Below are 22,500 nucleotides of genomic sequence, written 5' to 3' on the forward strand. Positions count from 1 at the left end.
AACTCTGACTGTTTTATGTGAACAAGCATAACGTTGACTCTTCGATTGAGTGCTTGATAAACAGCAAGGAAGTTTGATACAGTGTACCGTGCTTTGCATTGAAACGTTTGAACATTGCGACTGCAACGTTTTAACATTGTGTTCCAAGTTTGTCACCTCGTCCCTGTTTGAAGTGCTTGATTGAAGCGCTAAACATATTATTTGAGGCTCGCGCATCCGCGAGTGAATGAAACATTCGTGTTTAATTGAATAAGAATAGTCTATTTGATAGCTTACGGTGGTTTCATTAGTGGAACGTTTGATTTGTTGGTTTGTTTGAATTGCGTGGATCACGCTGCATTTGAAAGCCTAGTAAACGCTGTCGTTCAAGCTTAACTATGGCCACTATGGGTGCTCATATGTCTGTTGAAATGGAGGAGCATATGAAGGTGCTTAAGAAAGCCAGAAAAGGCAAATTAGCAACGTGTACACGAAAAATGAATGAAATTAAAAGGGCAATGCAAGAAAACAATATGGAAGCTGTGAAACAACATTTTATCATTTTCCAATCACTTTCTGAAGAATTTAAGAATGCCCATGATGCTGTGCAAGATGTATTATCAGAACAGGAAAGGCAAATGGACAAAACTGGATGGTATGAACCTAGGATAAAACCATTTGAAGATTTCCTGGAAGAGGTACAAGTTTGGGAGCACTCGATGGCGCAGCAAGGTGAATTAGAGGAACAGGAATACTCTGATGAAGAACATGAGTCTGCTGAACCAGAGGCTGCATCAGAGCAGCAAGAGGGTGCATCAGATCTACCAGAGTCAACTGATGTACAAGATTTAATCCGTCCAAAAGATAGCATTTCTAATGTTAGCAAAGCTAAATCATCTTCAGTGACATCAGCACACAGGAAGGCTCTTGCTGAACAAGCTGCACTGTTGTCACGCAGGAAAGCATTAGAAGCTAAGCATTCACTTGAGCAACAGAGATTGATCTTGGAGTCAAGGATTGAAAACGCAGGACTCGAAGCAGACATTGCTGCATCAGATGCCAAGATAAAGGTCCTGGAAAGCTTCGATTTGCAGTCAGGAAAGTCTGAAGATGGCATGAATTCCTACTTAGACAGCCATAGACCATTTTTACATGAATCAAGGCAACAGCAATCACCCGTGGAGTATGCGAGAATATCAGTAGTGCCTAAAACACCACTGCAAACAATTCTACAACAGCCTAGACCTGCTAGAGTGTCAACAATCCCTGAACAAAAGCGGGCAATGCCAATACGCCCAGTCTCAACACCAAAGCAGCCTGTCACGATTGCAAAGACACCAAACCCTTTAAAGCTCAAGCAGGAGAAGATCCATCAAAAGCGCATTGATACTGAACCAAGTCCAGACTATGACGGTTTATCTGCTGTCATGCAAAGACAAAATGACATTGTAGATTTACTTGTACTGCAACATAAACAAACACTATTACCTGTCAGAGAAATACCAACCTTTCATGGCGACCCATTAACTTTCACAACATTCATGCGTGCTTTTCAATATAGCATTGAAGACAAAACAGCAAACAGTCAAGATCGCCTGTATTATCTTGAGCAGTATACTACAGGACAACCCAGAGAACTCGTCCGAAGCTGCTTCCATATGGATCCGTCAAGAGGATATATTGAGGCCAAAAGACTCCTACAAGAGAACTTTGGAGATGAATTGAAAGTCACAATGGCATATATGGATAAAGCCTTGAAATGGATGAATATCAAGTCCGACGATGGAAAGGAACTACAGAGTTATGCGCTGTATCTTAGAGGTTGCTGCAATACCATGCAAGACCTGAAGATCATGGAAGACTTGGATTTACCCTCCAACATGAAACTGATTATCACAAAGTTGCCCTACAAACTGAGAGAAAGATGGAGAACCGTTGCACGTGACATCTTAGAACGAACAGGTCACAGAGCCCGTTTCCATAACCTTGTAGCCTTTATGGAGAGGCAGGCCAAGATTTTACTGGACCCACTGTTCGGTGATATTCAAGACCTCAACAAGACCAAGGCTGCAGCCATTTCCAAACAACCAAGCTCACTTAGGAGAAAGGACAGTAGCTTTGCTACAACTGTAGCAGTGCTAACTGATGACTGCGACATCAGAACATTTGCAAAAGAACATTCATTCAAACATCAAAGTGTACCAGACTCCTTTGCCGCCTGTGCGTTCTGTGAAGGCAAACATCACTTGAAGGATTGCCAGAAGTTGAAGACACAGCCACATGCAGCCACAGTAGAGTTTCTTAAAACCAAAGGCTTTTGTTTTGGATGTCTCTTGAGAGGACACATGAGTAAAGACTGCAAGAGGAGGATGACGTGTGAGAAGTGTCAAGGTAAACACCCCACCATCTTGCATCTAGACAAAATAAAGCTGACTGAGCCAGTAAAACAGAAGGAGACCTCAATCAACAGCGGTCATGTCACCCTCAAAGCTGGTGGCGTAACCGGGGCCGGTAAAGACTGTGCTCTGTCAATCGTGCCGGTTCAAGTAAAAGCCACAAAGGGCAGCAAGGCCGTGCTGACCTACGCTTTTCTGGATCCAGGGAGTTCAGGGACGTTCTGCACAGAGAAATTGAGAAGACAGTTGAACGCAAAAGGTCGTAAAACTGAGATTCTCTTGCGGACGATGGGGCAGATCAAGACTGTCTCAAGTTATGAACTATCTGGACTGGAAGTAGGTAACCTGGATGGGAGCACCTTTATGACACTCCCTAAGGTCTACACACATGATGCCATCCCTGTGACCAAAGAGAATGTTGCAACCCAGAAGGACATCTCAAACTGGCCATATTTGAAAGAAGTCAAGCTAAATGAGATCGATGCGGACATTGATCTTCTTATAGGAGTCAATGCCCCAAGAGCCCTGGAACCATGGCAAATTATAAATGCAAAAGACAGTGGCCCTTATGCAGTGAAGACGATGTTTGGATGGGTGATCAATGGACCACTCAATGCTTGTGCTGCTGAGGAGTCTTCAGGATTGCCGACATTGGCCACAAACTACATCTCAGTGACCGAGTTGAAAGATCTACTAGTACAGCAGTACAATCATGATTTTCCTGAGAGGAAATATGACGAAAGGAAAGAGATGTCTGCTGAGGATCACAAGTTCATGCAGAGTGCGAACAATTCAGTAATGCTCAAGAATGGACATTACTATATGTCACTTCCACTGCGTGACAGAGACATGATGATGCCGAACAACCGTGACGTTGCCAAGCAACGAGCCCTGAACCTGATAAGAAAGTTCAAATCAGATCCGACTTATGCTTTGGAATACAGGAACTTTATGACTGACGTCATCCAGAAAGGTTACGCTGAGATGGTGCCACAGGACAGGCTTCAGAGGCAAGAAGGGAAAGTATGGTACATCCCACATCATGCAGTATATCACAAGAGGAAGAAAACTCTTCGAGTGGTATTCGATTGTTCATCAACATTCCAACAAACATCCCTCAATGACAGACTTCTTCAAGGACCTGACCTGACAAACCCTCTCCTCGCTGTACTGCTAAGGTTCCGCCAAGAGCCCATTGCGATGATGGCAGACATAGAGGGGATGTTTCATCAAGTCCGTGTCCATGAGGATGACCGAGACCTGTTAAGGTTCCTGTGGTGGCCAGACGGCGACACGTCAAAGAGACTTCAGGAGTATCGGATGACTGTCCACCTATTCGGAGCGATATCCTCTCCAACATGTGCCAACTTCGCACTGCGCAAGACTGCAGATGACCATGGTCATGGCTATGCTGAAGAGGTGAGCAAGACCATCAAAAGCAACTTTTACGTCGATGACTGTCTTAAGTCTGTGGCAACAGAAGACCAGGCCATTACCCTCTGCAAGGACCTCCGAGACCTCTGCTCTCAGGGTGGATTCAAGCTCACAAAGTGGGTTTGCAACAGCCGCTCTGTGCTTGCTTCTATTCCTGATGAGTACAAGGCGAAGCAGATCAAAGAATTGGACCTGGACAGAGAGAAGCTGCCACTAGAGAGAGCTCTTGGAGTTCAATGGAACATCGAACAAGACACTTTCATTTTCCGTGTGGCTCTCCAGGACAGACCCCTGACCCGTCGGGGTATCCTATCAGTCGTCAGCTCTATTTATGATCCCTTAGGATTCCTGGCACCATTCATCCTAAAAGCAAAGCAGATTCTTCAAGACCTCTGTAAACTGAAGTGCGGATGGGATGATAGCATATCAGACACTTACCTCGCACCTTGGAAGAAATGGCTTGCTGAACTGGACCAACTTTCCAGCATCAAGATCAACAGATGCATAAAGCCTAAGAACTTTGGCCAAGTTGAACAGGCACAGATGCATCACTTCTGCGATGCAAGCGAAAGTGGCTATGGCAGTGTAAGCTACCTACGACTGACCAACAGAGCAGGTGAAATCCATGTGACTCTTGTTCTGGGGAAATCCAGAGTGACACCGCTAAAACAAATGACCATCCCTAGACTAGAGCTAGCCTCAGCAACGCTTGCGGCCAAGATGGACCGACTGCTGAGGTCTGAACTAGAGTTGGAGTTAGAGCCCTCAACCTTTTGGACAGACAGCGAATCCGTGTTGAAATACATAAGAAACGAGACTAGAAGATTCAAAACCTTCGTGGCCAATAGGATTTCAGATATCCGTGAGCTTTCAGACAAAGACCAGTGGCGGCACATCGGTTCTAAGGAAAATCCGGCTGATGACGTTTCACGTGGCCTGAACATTGAAGCTTTCCTGAAGTCCAAGACGTGGTTCCAAGGACCAGAGTTTCTTGCGAAACCAGACACTGAATGGCCAAATGTGCCAAAAGACTTTCCACCCATCGAATCAAATGATCCTGAGGTGAAAAGAGAGACAATAGTGAACAGTCTGATTGTAGAAGCAAAGAGCCCACTAAGCAAGCTAATTGAGTACTACTCACACTGGAACAGCCTGAAAAGAGCTGTAGCTTGGATGCTGAAGTTTCGGGCACTTCTGCAAGACCAGAAACTACGCAGAGTCACTAGGAACACTCAGACTGACCTAAAGTTCAAAGCAAAAGCTAGACTTACAGTGGAAGACCTGCAGGAGGCGGAACTTTGTATTATCCACTTCGAACAAAGAAAAGCTTTCCAGCAGGAGATTGATGCACTCAAGCAAGGACAGCCATGTGCCAAAACAAGCACACTCCGCAAGCTGGACCCAATCCTGGACCAGGATATCTTGAGGGTAGGAGGAAGGCTTAACAAAATGGCCTTACCAAGCGAAATGAAGAACCCAATAATTCTGCCGAAGAACTCACACATCTCTAGACTGATCCTACAGCAAATCCATCTGCAAGTAGGGCACTCAGGACGTAGTCACATGCTAGCCAAGCTGCGAGAAAGATTCTGGCTACCGTGTGCTAACACCATGGCTAGGAAAACCATCAAAAGATGCATCTTCTGCCGAAGATATCAGGCCAAAGTGGAACAGCAGAAGATGGCAGATTTGCCACAGGACCGCATAACCCCGGATGAACCTCCATTCACCCATGTGGGGGTAGATTACTTCGGGCCTATCGAGGTAAAGAGGGGCCGGTCGCAGGTGAAACGCTACGGAGTGATCTTCACTTGTCTTGTTTGCCGTGCAGTGCACCTTGAAGTGGCGAGCTACTTGAACACTGACTCGTGCATCAATGCTTTACGCAGATTCATTTGCCGCAGAGGACCCGTGTCAAGCATCAGATCGGATTGCGGCACTAACTTCATTGGTGCAAACAGAGAGTTGCAAGAGGCCTTGAAGGAAGTTGATAACTCTAAAATCCAACATGTACTACTCAAGGAAGGAGTGAAGTGGTCTTTCAATCCCCCCTCAGGAGCACATCACGGAGGAGTGTGGGAAAGATTGATCCGCCTCGTCAAAAAGATTCTTTATTCTGTCTTGAAAGAACAGCGCTTAGATGACGAGTCTCTCCAAACAGCACTGTGTGAAGTTGAGGCGATCATGAATGACCGACCCATCACCACAGTGTCTAGTGACCCAAACGACCTGGAACCGCTTACTCCGAACCATCTTCTCCAACTGAAGTCAAAACCAGTCATGCCACCTGGACTCTTCATGGAAAGAGACTTGTACTCCCAGCGAAGATGGAGACAAGTGCAATACATATCGGACCTCTTTTGGCGAAGATGGATAAAGGAATACTTGCCTCTCATGCAGGAGAGGATAAAATGGAACAGACCTAGAAGAAACTTAACAACTGGAGACCTGGTTGTGATTGTGGATGAAACTGCTCCCAGAAACTCCTGGCAGCTGGGCAGAGTGGTCAAACCTCTCCCTGGATCAAAAGGGCTAGTACGAAGTGTTTTAGTGAAGACCAAATCGAACGTCCTTGAAAGGCCAGTGAGCAAACTATGCCTAGTTATGGAGGCAGAAGATGGAAGCAGATCAGAAATAACATGAAAGTTTATTGAGACTCACAAGGAACTTTGCTTGCACTTAGACTAATGTATCTGGACATTAGATTTAGAAGTTTAATTGGCTCCTTTTTTAGTAATTGTTCACCTTGACTGGCTCACAATTAGGGGCCGGTATGTTAGGGCCAATTTAATCTTTATTTCTACTTTACTGAAATTTACCTCCCCCTGCTGGCACTTTTATTTTGCCCGACGACGCCACCAGGAACTCCTTATAGGTAGACAGGAAGTGAGGCCTGGCAGGTGACCGCATTAGAACAAACGCTAGCTACAGTCGGGAGCGATATAGTTTTTTGACCACACACAGACTCGTATAACTTTTGAACATTAGAACACGAACAGAACACGAAAGATATTAGGAATTAGAAGCTTTTCGTTTACATTTACATTGATACACGCATAGCCTACATCGTTTTTGGATATATTTCAGTTGAACTTAGAAGGATAGAGATCCTATTTTGGTTGAAATTATTTTAAGTTTGTGAACGTGCGTCCGAAATCCCCCCGCCTTGGCTCGCGCGGCGGCTTGATGGTAAGCAAAGACAAGTTGCTGAAACACCTGTATTAACTGGTTTCCTAGTCACATCTCTCATCATTTATTCAGGTGAGGTGTCCAGTGGAGTCCAGATGTAACATTGACCAACAGTCTACTCGCTACTCTGTGATTCGTTCAATCTGCTTGATGTCAGAAGGGAAATTTCATGCCACAAATTTAACAATGAGTCTCAGGTGATGCAGACGAATGATGCTGGCTGGATTGGCAGCACTGGATTGGATGGAGGTGCACTTTAAAGAGAATATGAGAGCTGTCCAGGATATGGGGGGAGTGCAGGAGGGTAAGAGAGCTGTGCAGAGTTGGGGGGGCGGGGGGGGGGGGGGTACAGGGGTACAGGAGACTAAGAGATCTGTACAGGAGGATTGGAGAGCTGTGCTGATATGGGGGAGTACAGGAGGATTGGAGAGCTGTGTTGAGATGGGGGAGTACAGGAGAAGAAGAGATCTGTGCTAAAGAGGAGCATGTCCTTACCCTGGTAGCCCTGAGAGGAAGCCTGCTGAAGGCACAGCTGATCTGAATGGTGCATCTGCATGGGGCAGCTATCGATTGGGTCTTCATATCCTCAGAAAGCATCTCTTCCTCCCTCCCTCTCTCTCTTTTTCTCTCTCTCTGTTTCCTCCTCTCCTCCCTCCCTTCCTCTCTCTCTCCCTCTGCAATGGTTCAATAAAAGGGGTTTTGAAAGTCAAAAGTCTCTCCCCCTCTCTCTGTTTCTCCTCATCTCTCCCTCGCTCGCTCTCCATCTCTCCCTCTCTCCCTCTCTCTCCCTCTCCCTCTCTCTGTCCCCTCTTCTGTCCTCCCCAGGGAGGCATTGCTGCTTGTCTGTCATGGATTTGACCCGTCTGGAGAGTGGGTCCACACATCCATCCACTTCAGAGTTAAATCCACTCATTGACTCCTGTGTTGATTCCACACTGATGAATGAGAGGATACACAGAGTTGACCGGTGTGACCTGTCCAGGAACAACAAAATGGAGGCACTAAACATGATGGAAAGGAGAAAGAGAGAGAGAGAGATAGATGGAGATAGAGAGAGAGAGAGATAGGCAGAGAGAGAGACAGAGAAAGAGAAAGAGAGAGAGAGATAGACAGAGAAGGAGCCAGAGAGATAGACAGAGAGAAAGAGATGAATTGAGTGGGATAAATCTTTCATGTCAAGATATCTGTTCTCCATGAGGCATGCGTAGAGAAGGGGGAGAGAGGTGTCAGTGAGGCATGTGCGTACAGAGAGGGAGAGAGAGGTGTTGATGTCGCTGACCCCTGAGGCCCGTTAGAGGGCAGTAGGGCAGTAGAATGCCCACGTGCCCCCAGGCTAAGCTGAGACCCGCGGACCCTGTTGTCCTTCTCTCCGCACGGTGCACACTGGACACTCACCATCTGCCGAGCAGCACGTCTACCTGAGCTGTTTTTCCAGAAGGTTCCAGCTGAAGGATCCGTGCGGCACTTGTGTTTTTTCCCCCCTAAACAGTAACATCAGGGTTTATTTATGGAATACGGACGGTGCTGCTGTAGCCTCAAGGATGGATTCAGCTGAATTATTTACCGAACCAAAAACATACATCCTCACACAGTGAACAGATCAATACTTCAGGCAGGTCTTTTTAGGGGGGGGGGGGTGTTTGTGGAATATGGTCTATTTCATCCCTCGTAATGGTACAGAAGGTCAGGCGTATTTTTACTTAATGTGTACAAATCGCCCTGTGTCATAGCATTACTGGACACTAGATGCAATCTTCTAGTTCAAGGGTAAGACGTGTGTGTGTGTGTGTGTGTGTGTGTGTGTGTGTGTGTGTGTGTGTGTGTGTGTGTGTGTGTGTGTGTGTGTGTGTGTGTGTGTGTGTGTGTGTGTGTGTGTGTGTGTGTGTGTGTGTGTGTGTGTGTGTGTGTGTGTGTGTGTGTGTGTGTGTGTGTGTGTGTGTGTGTGTGTGTGTGTGTGTGTGTGTGTGTGTGTGTGTGTGTGTGTGTGCGCGCAACATGTAAGAATAAAATAATAGAACTCCCTGATTAAATCAACATCAGGTAATTCTTCCATTTAGAGACCTTGTGAAGTGAAGGCGGTTACCATAACAACAGGTGAGGTGCCTCACAGATCCTTAGCTACTAAGTAGTCTTGTCAACGGAGTGAAAAGAAAGTCTGCTGGTTACTTCTGTGAATGTGAATGTATGTATCTGTATGTGTGTGTGTATGCGACTATGTGTGTAAGGATTGTAAGGCCTTTTGATATTGCTTTACATTTTGCCGATAAACATAATTGCAATGCATTTGTTGACCTTGTGAAAATATATCAAAAGAATGAACGTAGTTTAACATGAATCTTGAAGTAGAATCAAATACACTTTCAATGTCAGCTACAACAAGTATTTTAAACCTGCGTTTCATTTGAACTTTAAGCTCAACATTTCCTTCCACTAGGGCTTCATATATCACCAGTGAATAAGCTCACTGTAAGAAATCCGCATCGCTCACCGAAACCACGACGCATAACTTCCCCCGCTAGTGCTCTGGAATGTGCCGTTGATTAGAGGAGGGTGTCCTTCTTTGGCATGTTTAATTCGTATCCCCATCCACCGTTTTTCCATCGGCCCGTTATTAAAATCATTATTAATCACGCTCCCTGAAACGGTCCTGACGACGCGGGGCCCGGCCTAGCAGCCTGTGCAGCTGGGAGCCATTTTCGACGAGCCAAAGTAAATTTGGATTCATTGATAGCAATCCGGTCCCTTATCTGATGAGATTAGGGTTGATGCTCGGTGCTCAAATGCCCATTAGCTGAATATCTAGCTTAACTAGAAATGCAATTCCAAGGAATTACCAGTGCATGAAAATGCAAAAAATAGATAGATAATGTAGATATGGTTACTAAGGTGTAGCTAGGGTAAACATGGTGGTTGCATAGTTTACAGAGAGTTGATAGTGTGAAGGTAGACAGTTTAAAGATGAAACGTTCCAGTTCTAACCTAACTAATGATTTCTATTCATGTTAAAATGTTGATTAGCTAACTTAGCTAATGATTTCTAGCAGTTACGCTAAAAATGCTTACTATGCTAGCAATGCTAACAATGCTAACCAGGTTGATTAGCTAACTTAACCGATGATTTCCAGCAGTAATGTTAAAAATGCTAACTATGCTAACAATGCTAAATTTGCTAACAATGCTAACCAGGTTGATTAGCTAACTTAGTTGATGATTTTTTGCAGTTATGCTAAAAATGCTAACTATGCTAACAATGCTAACCATGGTAACTAGCTAACTTGCTAGTGAGGACTTTTATTTTGAAACATTTGTTGCTAGGGTATCCATGGTGGCCACTATCAGGAAACAAGAAGTTACTGCAGTATAATCATGTTGGTTGCTATGGAAACGGTCATAAACACTTTTTAATGGTTGCTATGTTGGTTGCTAGGTACATGGAGGTTTCATGTAGTTGACTGGAGGCATAGTGGATGATAACTGACAGTTGGAATGGTTGAACAGTTCAATAGTTGAGTAGTTTCAATGGTTAAATGATTTAATAGTGTATTATTGCAGTGAGGACCTTTATTTTGAAACAGTTGTGGACAGAGGAAGTAGTGAAACAGGATCTGTAGTCTTAATGAGATTGTATGCTTAAAGCCTGAGACAGAAGGTGCTTCTCATAGCGTTTACGCGTCCTCTCTCGCTCCTCACTGATCTACATAAAGAATGATGGAGCGGCAACAATGGGATAGTCTAGCCCTTCTTCTATCTTTCTTTATGTAGATCATTGAGGATCGAGGATCGAGGGAGGACATATAAACGCTGCTTGAGAGGGACCCACAGTAAATACTTTAAAAGTTGTATGTAGATAGTCTAATTAATGTTGATAGATAGAATGTTTAATGGATGTTGATAGGCAGATTGTTTAATAGATATTGATTGACAGTTTAATGGGTGGATGAGTGAATGGTCTGAAGAAGATGAATGGATAGAAGGTTGGATGGAATGTGCCTTATATTCTTGTTAAGAGAGACACTGATACAGCTCTCTGAGAGTAGTTGACACAGGTGTAATCAATTTAACTGGAGCCAGAGTATCTTAAAGCCTGAGACAGAGTAAATAATTTAAAAGTTGAATGTAGATAGTCTAATTAATGTTGATAGACAGAGAGTTTAATGGATGTTAGACAGATTGTTTAATAGATGTTGATAGACAGTTTAATGGGTGGATGAGTGAATGGTCTGAAGAAGATGAATGGATAGAATGTTGGATGGAATGTGCCTTATATTCTTGTAGAATGGAGAGACACAGCTCTCTACTGAGAGTAGTGGATACAGATACAGGTGTAATCAATTTAACTGTTTAGTTTAAGAGAGCCAGCCTGAGACAGAGTAGATTGTTTAAAAGTTCAATGTAGAGCGTCTAATTGATGTTGTTGATAGGCAGACTGTTTAGAATGGGTGGATGAGTGAATGGTTTGAAGAAGATGAATGGATATAAAGTTGGATGGAATTAGGAGGACTTATTTTGATACTGTTGTGCGCAGAGGATACAGGGGAACAGAATATGTAGTCTTCAGAGAGGAGCCTGAGAGAAACTGACAGTTGATGCCCAGGTGGCTGACCAGCTGGGGTAACATTCTAATTGCTGCCGTGATGTCATAATGAGCAATGTTAAGTCTATGGGGGAAATGGTGATAGTTTTTAACTAATAGTTTAAAAAGTATAAAAGTTACAAAGTTGAAAAATATAAAGCACATATGGCATAAGCAAGACCTACGCAACAAAGTTTGAATGAAGTTTCTACGTTAAACGGTTGAAGCTGAATTGCGAGCGTTAGAAGAAGAAGTTTAACTAGAAATGCAATTCCAAGGAATTACCAGTGCATGAAAATGCAAAAAAATGTAGATATGGCTACTAAGGTGTAGCTAGGGTAAACATGGTGGTTGCATAGTTTAAAGAGAGTTGATAGTGTTAAGGTAGACATTTTAAAGCTTAAACATTCCTGTTCTAACTTAACTAATAATTTCTAACAGGTATTCTAAAATGTTAACTATGCTAACAATGCTAACCAGGTTGATAAGTTAACTTAGCTGATGATTTCTAGCAGTAATGCTAAAAAATGCTAACTATGCTAACATTGCTAACTATGTTAACTATGCTAACCACGTTGATTAGCTAACTTAGCTAATCATTTTAGCAGTTGTGCTAAAAATGCTAACTATGTTAACAATGCTAACTATGCTAACAATGCTAACCAGGTTGATGAGCTAACTTAGCTAATCATTTTTAGCAGTTATGCTAAAAATGCTAACTATGTTAACAATGCTAACTGTGCTAACCATGCTAACAATGCTAACTTGCTAGTGAGGACTTTTATTTTGAAACAGTAGTTGCTAGGGTATCCATGGTGCCCACTATCAAGAATAAAGAAGTTACTGAAGTATAATCATGTTGGTTGCTATGGAAACTGTCAAAAACGCTTAATTTTAATGGTTGCTATGTTGGTTGCTAGGTACATGGAGGATTCATTTAGTTGACTGGAGGCATAGTTGATGATAAATGACAGTTGGAATGGTTGAACAGTTAAATAGTTGAGTAGTTTCAGTGGTTAAATGATTTAATAGTGTATTATTGCAGTGAGGACTTTTATTTTGAAACAGTTGTGGACAGAGGAAACAGTTAACAGGATATGTAGTCTTCACAGAGAGATTGTATGCTTAAAGCCTGAGAGAGAGAGGGCTGCTGCAGGTGGGGCTGGCCACCTGGCATAAGATTCTAATTGCTCAACGACCCGATTGTGATGTCATAGAGGCCAATGTTAAAGGGATATTCCGCCATTTGTGGAAATACGCTCATTTTCCACCTCCCCTCGAGCAAAACAATCGATATTTACCTTGTTCCCGTTCATCCAGCCATTCTGTGAGTCTGGCGATACAACTTTTAGCTTCAGCCTAGCATAGATCATTGAATCGGATTAGACCATTAGCTTCTCGCCTGCTAGCTTCATGTTTAAAAGTGACTAATATTTCTGGTAATTTTCCCATTTAAAACCTGTGTCCTCTCAAGTTAGAAAGTGCAATAAGACCAACTGAAAATGAACCCTGCCGTTTTTCTAGGCTGATTTGACATGGAACTACACTCTCATCTGGCGTAATAATCAAGGCAACTTGCAAACGTACCATAGGCGCAGTGATATCGTACGCAGCATCTGAAAATAGTCCCCATAGACATCAAGCAGTAGTAGTGCCAGTAGCTGCAAGTTGCCTTGATTATTACGCCAGATGAGAATGTAGTTCCATGTCAAATCAGCCTAGAAAAACGGCAGGGTTCATTTTCAGTTGGTCTTATTGCACTTTCTAACTTGAGAGGACACAGGTTTTAAATGGGAAAATTACCAGAAATATTAGTCACTTTTAAACATGAAGCTAGCAGGCGAGAAGCTAATGGTCTAATCCGATTCAATGATCTATGCTAGGCTGAAGCTAAAAGTTGTATCGCCAGACTCACAGAATGGCTGGATGAACGGGAACAAGGTAAATATCGATTGTTTTGCTCGAGGGGAGGTGGAAAATGAGCGTATTTCCACAAATGGCGGAATATCCCTTTAAGTCTATGGGGAAATTTTTAATAGTTTTTAATTTATAGTTCAAAAAGTATAAAAGTTACAAAGTTGAAAAGTCATAGCAACCCGATCCATTAGAATACCTACGTTACAAAGTTTGAATGAAGTTTCTAAGTTAAACGGTTGAAGAGAAATTGCGGTTAGAAAAAGCTGTCAGCGGAATAATAATAAAGACTAGAAATGCAATACCAAGGAATTACCAGTGCATGAAAATGCAAAAAAATTTAGATATGGCTACTAAGGTGTAGCTAGGGTAAACATGGTGGTTGCATAGTTTAAAGAGAGTTGATAGTGTTAAGGTAGACATTTTAAAGCTTAAACATTCCTGTTGGTTAACAATGCTAACCATGTTGATTAGCTAACTTAGCTAATCATTTTAGCAGATGTGCTAAAAATGCTAACTATGCTAACAGTGCTAACCAGGTTGATTAGCTAACTTAGCTAATCATTTTTAGCAGTTATGTTAAAAATGCTAACCATGCTAACAATGCTAACTTACTAATGAGGACTTTTATTTTGAAACAGTAGTTGCTAGGGTATCCATGGTGCCCACTATCAGGAATAAAGAAGTTACTGTAGTATTATCATGTTGGTTGCTATGGAAACTGTCAAAAACGCTTAGTTTTAATGGTTGCTATGTTGGTTGCTAGGTACATGGAGGTTTCATTTAGTTGACTGGAGGCATAGTTGATGATAACTGACAGTTGGAATGGTTGAACAGTTAAATAGTTGAGTAGTTTCAGTGGTTAAATGATTTAATAGTGTATTATTGCAGTGAGGACTTTTATTTTGAAACAGTTGTGGAAAGAGGAAACAGTTAACAGGATATGTAGTCTTCACAGAGCTATTGTATGCTTAAAGCCTGAGAGAGAGAGGGCTGCTGCAGGTGGGGCTGGCCACCTGGCATAAGATTCTAATTGCTCAACGACCCGATTGTGATGTCATAGAGGCCAATGTTAAGTCTATGGGGAAATTTTGAATAGTTTTTATTTAATAGTTCAAAAAGTATAAAAGTTACAAAGTTGAAAAGTCATAGCAACCCGATCCATTAGAATACCTACGTTACAAAGTTTGAATGAAGTTTCTAAGTTAAACGGTTGAAGAGAAATTGCGGTTAGAAAAAGTGGTAAGCGGAATAATAATAACTAGAAATGCAATTCCAAGGAATTACCAGTGCATGAAAATGCAAAAAATGTAGATATGGCTACTAAGGTGTAGCTAGGGTAGACATGGTGGTTGCATAGTTTAAAGAGAGTTGATAGTGTTAAGGTAGACATTTTAAAGCTTAAACATTCCTGTTCTAACTTAACTAATAATTTCTAGCAGGTATTCTAAAATGTTAACTATGCTAACAATGCTAACCAGGTTGATAAGTTAACTTAGCTGATGATTTCTAGCAGAAATGCTAAAAATGCTAACTATGCTAACATTGCTAACTATGTTAACAATGCTAACCATGTTGATTAGCTAACTTAGTTAATCATTTTAGCAGTTGTGCTAAAAATATTAACTATGCTAAAATGCTAACTATGCTAACAATGCTAACCAGGTTGATTAGCTAACTTAGCTAATCATTTTTAGCAGTTATGCTAAAAATGCTAACAATGCTAACAATGCTAACAATGCTAACTATGCTAACCATGCTAACAATGCTAACTTGCTAGTGAGGACTTTTATTTTGAAACAGTAGTTGCTAGGGTATCCATGGTGCCCACTATCAGGACTAAAGAAGTTACTGTAGTAGAATCATGTTGGTTGCTATGGAAACTGTCAAAAACGCTTAATTGTAATGGTTGCTATGTTGGTTGCTAGGTATATGGAGGTTTCATTTAGTTGACTGGAGGCATAGTTGATGATAACTGACAGTTGGAATGGTTGAACAGTTAAATAGTTGAGTAGTTTCAGTGGTTAAATGATTTAATAGTGTCTTATTGCAGTGAGGACTTTTATTTTGAAACAGTTGTGGACAGAGGAAACAGTTAACAGGATATGTAGTCTTCACAGAGAGATTGTATGCTTAAAGCCTGAGAGAGAGAGGGCTGCTGCAGGTGGGGCTGGCCACCTGGCATAAGATTCTAATTGCTCAACGACCCGATTGTGATGTCATAGAGGCCAATGTTAAGTCTATGGGGAAATTTTAATAGTTTTTATTTAATAGTTCAAAAAGTATAAAAGTTACAAAGTTGAAAAGTCATAGCAACCCGATCCATTAGAATACCTACGTTACGAAGTTTGAATGAAGTTTCTAAGTTAAACGGTTGAAGAGAAATTGCGGTTAGAAAAAGTGGTAAGCGGAATAATAATAACTATAAGAAGCCTAGGAAGAACAGTACAGTGCATTTGCATGCACTGTAACTATAAGAAGCCTAGGAAGAACAGTACAGTGCATTTGCATGCACTGTAATAATAAGAAGAATAGGAAGAACAGTACAGTGCATTTTCATGCACTGTAATTATGCTCTCTATATGCATGGCAATATCTGTCACACACACACACCCATATACTGTACACACACACACACACACACGTTCACGCAGACACACACACTCATACACACACACATGCACATTATTCATGTAGGCGCACACACACATACACACACACATACTCACTTCAAATTTAACCGTATCTTAATAAAAACACCAAATCATCAGCGAGAGTGTTTTTACAGCTGATGAGGGATACTTATAATAAATGCTTTTATTCACACACTCATACTCAGTCAGTCAGTCACTCACACACACACACGCACACGCACACACACACCAAACTCATGAGTGATGAAGGCAGCTCTGACTGAAAGACGCAGTGTCCGACAGATCCTGATAGTTTCATAGACTGAACCCACAAACCTTCAGCTGCAAGGAACCCCCCCCCCCCCCCCCCCACCCACACACACACACACACACACCCCTGCTCAAATATAGTCTACAGAGAACACTGTGTTCCAGCACTGCTGCAAGCCATTGAATTATCCCCGCTATCCAGTTTCCAGTAGTAGTTAGTGAAATTTATGTGTGTGCTGTCCCGAGCGGAGTGGTGCCTTCACAAGCGGGGCGTTCTGACCGGACTTGGGGGGGGGGGGGGGAGTGTGGCGGCCTCTACTCTGCCAGCGAGCTCCTGGCTCTCCCATTAACGAGCGAGGGAACGAGAGGAACGAGGGAACGAGGGGAACGAGAGAGCGAGGGGAACGAGAGAGCGAGCGATGGCGAACAAGGGAACGAGGGGAACGAGAGAGCGAGCGAGGGCCTGGTCTAGAGAGGGCAAGAAAGCAAATAGCAGCATGGATTTTTTTCTGAAACATCAGCAGCACACTGGAGCTCTCGTCTCATCTGACCCCCCAGGCTGCTAGAGACTTTAGAGTTTATTTATGCTACTCCATTTACTTTTTAACTCTGCTGCACTTTTACACTTTGCTGCAGACTGCAGAGCGCTCGGTGGTAGCAGCAGCAGCAGGGCCTCATCCCCAGCGGCTCATGAGCAGGCCCCACACAGGAGAGGTGGGGCCAATACACAGGAGAGGTGGGGCCAATACACAGGAGAGGTGGGGCCAGTGAACAGTAGAGGCGGGGCCATGGCACAAGACCGGCGTGGTCAGTGTACAGGAGAGGCGTGGTCAGTGTGCAGGAGAGGCGGGGCCAGTGCGCAGGAGAGGCGTGGTCAGTGTGCAGGAGAGGCGTGGTCAGTGTGCAGGAGAGGCGGGGCCATGGCACAAGACAGGCGTGTCCAGTGTGCAGGAGAGGCGTGGTCAGTGTGCAGGAGAGGCGTGGCCAGTGAATAGGAGAGGCGTGACCAGTTGCACGAGAGGCGTGGTCAGTGCACAGGAGAGGCGTGGCCAGTGAATAGGAGAGGCGTGGTCAGTTCGCACGAGAGGCGTGGCCAGTGAACTGGAGAGGCGTGGCCAGTGCGCAGGAGAGGCATCTACTACGACCACACCATGAGCTGAGCTTCAAATAGAATTTTACTGTGTAAACGTTTCGAGCGTTAGCCCTTAATTGCGTTACATAGTAAAAATTCTATCTGGAGCTCATGGTGTAACAGGCTTCTTTCACTAATTTAAAAAAAAAGAAAAAAAAAAAAAACCTCAATATCAAGCGCTTTTTAAGCTCACAGCAATCAGCCTGACCTCACAATGTTACGAGCCCACCGGGAGTGCTCCCCTGATCCTCCTGATTACCACTTTGTTACTGAGGAGGCAGATCAATCCTCCTGAAACATGAGTCTTGTACAGCCTGGCAGCGTTGGCAGGCAGCCTGGCAGCCTCAAGGTTGTTGGCTGACACGAGGGGCAAGACTGTGTTCATAATTCAGTGATGGCCTATTACTCTGCGTTAATAAGTCGGTAATAGCTTTTCTTGATTTATAAATGGGTTATAGGCATGTACCCGCTGTTTATCACATTACCAGCTATTTTGTAATCACTAAACCAGTTATCTTTGAGTTTTATAAACCTTGACCTTGAGCTTATAAATGAGCAATTTCGCCTTGTATTTCTATTTTCTACACATCTGATCATGTGTATTTTATCAAGGATGTTGTGTTTATAAATCAGTACTGTATGTAATACAGTTGGGTCCCCATCAAAGTGTTTAAAACTGCTATCTTTAAAACAATCTCATACCTCTGGGTAATGCTGTGTGCACGCACCGTCATATTTAGCTATGGCTGATGGTTGTCTATACGGTTCTTGTTATCTTGGCTCCCTATTTCTGGGATGGCAATCATAGGGCTCGTGGACCTGCAAAGATGTCTGATAACCTACATACTTTACGGAGCAGACGCTTGCCAAAGCCAGCAGTCTTGTCACATCCGTCGCCAGCACTGCATCAAATAAACTGTGATTACAGTTACTTATCTTCAACGTCGTGGTGTATATTTTCCTTTCCTAATGATCCCTTCCTGCTTCGTCCTCGCGCGCTGACTTGAAATATTTTTCCGTCGTCAGCGCGTTTTGGCCGTGCGAAACGTGTCAGATTTGCTTTAGGGGTCTTGTGATAACACATTAAGGGAGATAAGGTAAGACCAGAGAGCGGAGCTGACCGGCGAGGCCGCGGCTTGGAGCCTGACGATACGCATCTCCGCATAGCTGCGGTCATTCGTTTTTCTTTCAGCAGCATGCAGGAATGTCAGCGTGATTTTCATATCAGCACTGTAGCCATTAGTGCGCTGCTATTCGTCATGGTTTGGACCTGTGAAAATAGAATCAGACATTAGAGTGAAGAGGGGCTGCCAGTCTGGACCACAGAGATGATCCTGCCCTGTGTGTGTGTGTGTGTGTGTGTGTGTGTGTGTGTGTGTGTGTGTGCGCGCGCATGTGGTGTGTGTGTGTGTGTGTAGATGGGGATGTGGCAAGGGGTTGGAGGCCTGGGGTGTTGGAGAGAGTTCAGTGATTGTGCAGGCTAAAAACAACACGAGGGTTTCAACTCTAAATCATCTTGACTCAAGAAGGAAATGCTCAGGCCTTTTAATGTTGAGTGGGCCAAGCAGCTGTCAGCTGTGTGGGAAAGTTATACCAATAAACGGCAATTTATAGTTCTACCAATATTTGATATCGTTATTATTATTGAAATTGTTGATATTACGATTATTATCAGGCTTAATGTCAGTTCTTAACGTCAAACTGCAACCTTGCTTTTATGGGGGCATGGTGGACCAACAGTGGAGTTGAGCTGAGATAACGGTGGACAAGATTTCGATACCACTGCATGTCCTTGTCAGCGAATGTCTCCTAATTCCAACTCATTCACTTTAAGGCTATGTTTAGATGGAAGCTATCTAAAGAGAAAATGCACAAGTGGCGTAGCTTTCTCACTTTTTAATTCCGCATTTAGACGAGAATTATTTTTGGTGAAATCTGCGCGCTTACAGTACAGTGACACAAAAGTGTGTGACAGTTTAAATCCCACTCTGTGAGCCCCTGTGAGGTCCCAGCCAGGTCTCGGGTTGCTTTTAAGAAAACCCTCTGTGCATGTTGTTCTGCACTAAATCTCTGATGAGCTTTATCTTAACTGTAGATGTTCCCATCAGATAAAGTCCTCCGTGAAAGACTTACTGGGGTCCCTGTGCTAGACCTGGTCATCATCTCTAGGCAACACATGGGTCTTACACATACACACACACGCACACACACACACATGCACACGCACACGCACACACACGCACGCACGCACGCACGCACGCACGCACGCACGCACGCACGCACGCACGCACGCACGCACGCACGCACGCACGCACGCACACACACACACACACACACACACACACACAGACACATACACACTCCCTCTCTCTTTTCTCTCTCCTGCTCTCTCTCTCTCTATCCCCCCTTCTCTCTCCCTCTCTCTCTGAGATGTGTGTTTTGGTGACTTGCAAAGTTCTGTCTCTTGTTCTTGCCATCACCCATCAGCTTACTTGCCCCTGGGGGCAGGGGTAGAGGACTGGCCCTCTGAATACCCCCGTTCCCCCATCAGATACCCCACTGACACCATGATGGATTTGGCCGATCGCTCTCTGTCATGTAGCGCTGGACGACGTTGGGCTGTGTGAGAGGTGTTTGACTGAACACACACACACACACACACACACACACACACACACACACACACACACACACACACACACACACACAGCAGTCTCTGGAGTAGATCTGCCTTTTGTATGTGAATGAATGCTAGCGCCACCAGGTGGACAGGAGTCAGTGGTGCACGCTGACCAGTCTGTTTATGTAACTTCAGTCTGAGCATGCTCAGGTCACATTAGTGGAGTGACCTCGTCACCCCGTCCAAAATTCTTGTCTCCAGGGTGTTTGCTTTCTCTGCCTCACACACACCTCTCTGGGTGACAGGAAACAAATTTGTGCCCTCTCGGATTATCTTGCGTTTCTCTTGGGATTCTATATATGAAAGTATCTCTTCCTTCATTTTTAAATGTCATCACGTCGTGTGAGTGTGTGTTGGTGTGTGTGTGTGGATGTGCGTGTGTGTGTGTGTGTGTGAGAGAGAGAGTATGTGTGTGTGTGTGTGTGTGTGCGTGCGTGTGTGTGTGTGTGTATGAGAGAGTGTTTTGTGCATCGCTTGTTGTGAAATTTAATCTCAAAGTGCATCGCTGCAGAAACATAAATAATCACAAAAACAGTAATTGCCATGCTTTTCCAAGTCTGTTCTGCGCTCCTTGAGACTGATTGCTAGAGACCTCTGGTGTGATGCCCTCCATACTTAGCAGTGAGGTGTCTGGAGAGGAGGAACTCACTGTGGTAATGCTGCAGCTGGACCAATGCTGCAGAGAAATATATACACACACACACGCACACACACACACACACACACACACACACACACACACACACACACACAGAGACAACCTGCCAGTCTTCACCAGAGCAAGCAACTTTCTGTCTTTGCTATAGTCTGGAACCAAAGCTGTCGGCCTGTCTTTGCTACATTCAGGAACCAAAGCTGTCAGTCTTTCCTTGCCACATTCAGGAACCAAAGCTATCTCATCATCACATTTTCCATTCAAAGTAGCAGAGCAACACGAGTGACTGAAAGCAAATAGAAACGGGGCGTCCTACAAAAGTCCTACAAAAAAAACTGTGTCGTGTTGCATCCGGTTTGGACATTCCAATTCGAAGACAAAGTGCTCTAATTGAGTTTTTATCGCTAACGCTCTCTCGCATCTCATCGCATGCAGTAAGGGACACGGTGTGTGGTCTCCTTTGCAGTGTAGCTCGGATGCTAATCCTCGTTTTGTAGGTTGCTTTGGATAAAAGTGTCTCCTGGAATGAATGAATGTTAAATGTAGTGTAATGTCTGTGTGTGCCAGGGCAGTAATGTCTTGTCTCTCTGGGCAGAAGGCCCAGCTCCTGATTACGGCCATAATTATTATTATCACCGTGCTGGGCTGCAGGCTTTGAACTGTATAGCGCTCCAGGTGTGAAGGTGGAAACTGGTGATTATGGGGGGGGGGGCAGGATCATCTGAACGAAGACACGCAAACTCAGCTTTTTCCCCTCATAAAGTAGACTTTGACCTCAGTGACCTCGGCCTGTGTTTCTTCATGTTTCCTTCTGAAATCCATGTAATAACGTAATCTATAATAACGTAATCTACAGTTAGCAGTAAGAGACCTCACGGAACGGATGAACTTTACTGACCCCTGCTACAGGTTACTGTATGTGGTTGGAATGTGGATGCTGCTTAATAGCATATGAAGACTGTGTAACGTGTGTGTGTGTGTGTGTGTGTGTGTGTGTGTGTGTGTGTGTGTGTGTGTGTGTGTGTGTGTGTGTGTGTGTGTGTGTGTGTGTGTGTGTGTGTGTGTGTGTGTGTGTGTGTGTGTGTGTGTGTGTGTGTGTGTGTGTGTGTGTGTGTGTGTGTGTGTGTGTGTGTGTGTGTGTGTGTGTGTGTGTGTGTGTGTGTGCGCGCGCGCGCGCGCGTGTGTGGTTGTGTGCGTGCGTGCGTGTGCGTGTGCGCATGTCTGTGTGCAGGCGCGCGTGTGTGTGTGTGTCTATGTGTGTATGTGTGTGAATATGTGTGTGTGATGTGTGTGTTGTAACTATTATTTTTTTGTCTCCTCAGGGCCGAAAGCCTCTTGAGATGTTCCAGGTGTAAGACCGCTCGATACTGCAATGCTACCTGCCAGGTAAGACCCTCCAGCTTCCCTGTCGTTCATAGCAATAGCGTCACCAGTGGCCATGGTTGCCCACTTATTATTGACCTTGGTTCTGTCTTCATCTGTGTGAAGTGCTTTCAGTAGCCATTGTGCTGGAAAATCTTCCGAAATTTCCCAGGCGTGGCTTAAACATGAATTTTGCAAAATGTATTCAGCTATGAGGTTAATACAGGGGGGCAGTTAATATGGTATTTATATGGTTTTGTTTCTTTTAACTTGCATAAAACAC

At 44.0% G+C, this 22,500-nt stretch overlaps 1 protein-coding gene across 1 annotated transcript in view; it reads left to right on the forward strand.

The window, feature by feature from the left end:
- smyd3 (SET and MYND domain containing 3) overlaps positions 1-22,500 on the forward strand; it is a 336,157-nt gene that overhangs the window by 93,434 nt on the left and 220,223 nt on the right. Inside the window, exon 2 of the mRNA XM_062523826.1 lies at positions 22,178-22,241. Within this exon, the coding sequence (XP_062379810.1) occupies positions 22,178-22,241 (64 nt within the window). The remainder of the gene's footprint in view (positions 1-22,177; positions 22,242-22,500) is intronic.

The sequence above is a fragment of the Sardina pilchardus genome, chromosome 20, assembly GCF_963854185.1.
Source record: "Sardina pilchardus chromosome 20, fSarPil1.1, whole genome shotgun sequence".
In the NCBI taxonomy this organism is placed as follows: domain Eukaryota; kingdom Metazoa; phylum Chordata; class Actinopteri; order Clupeiformes; family Clupeidae; genus Sardina; species Sardina pilchardus.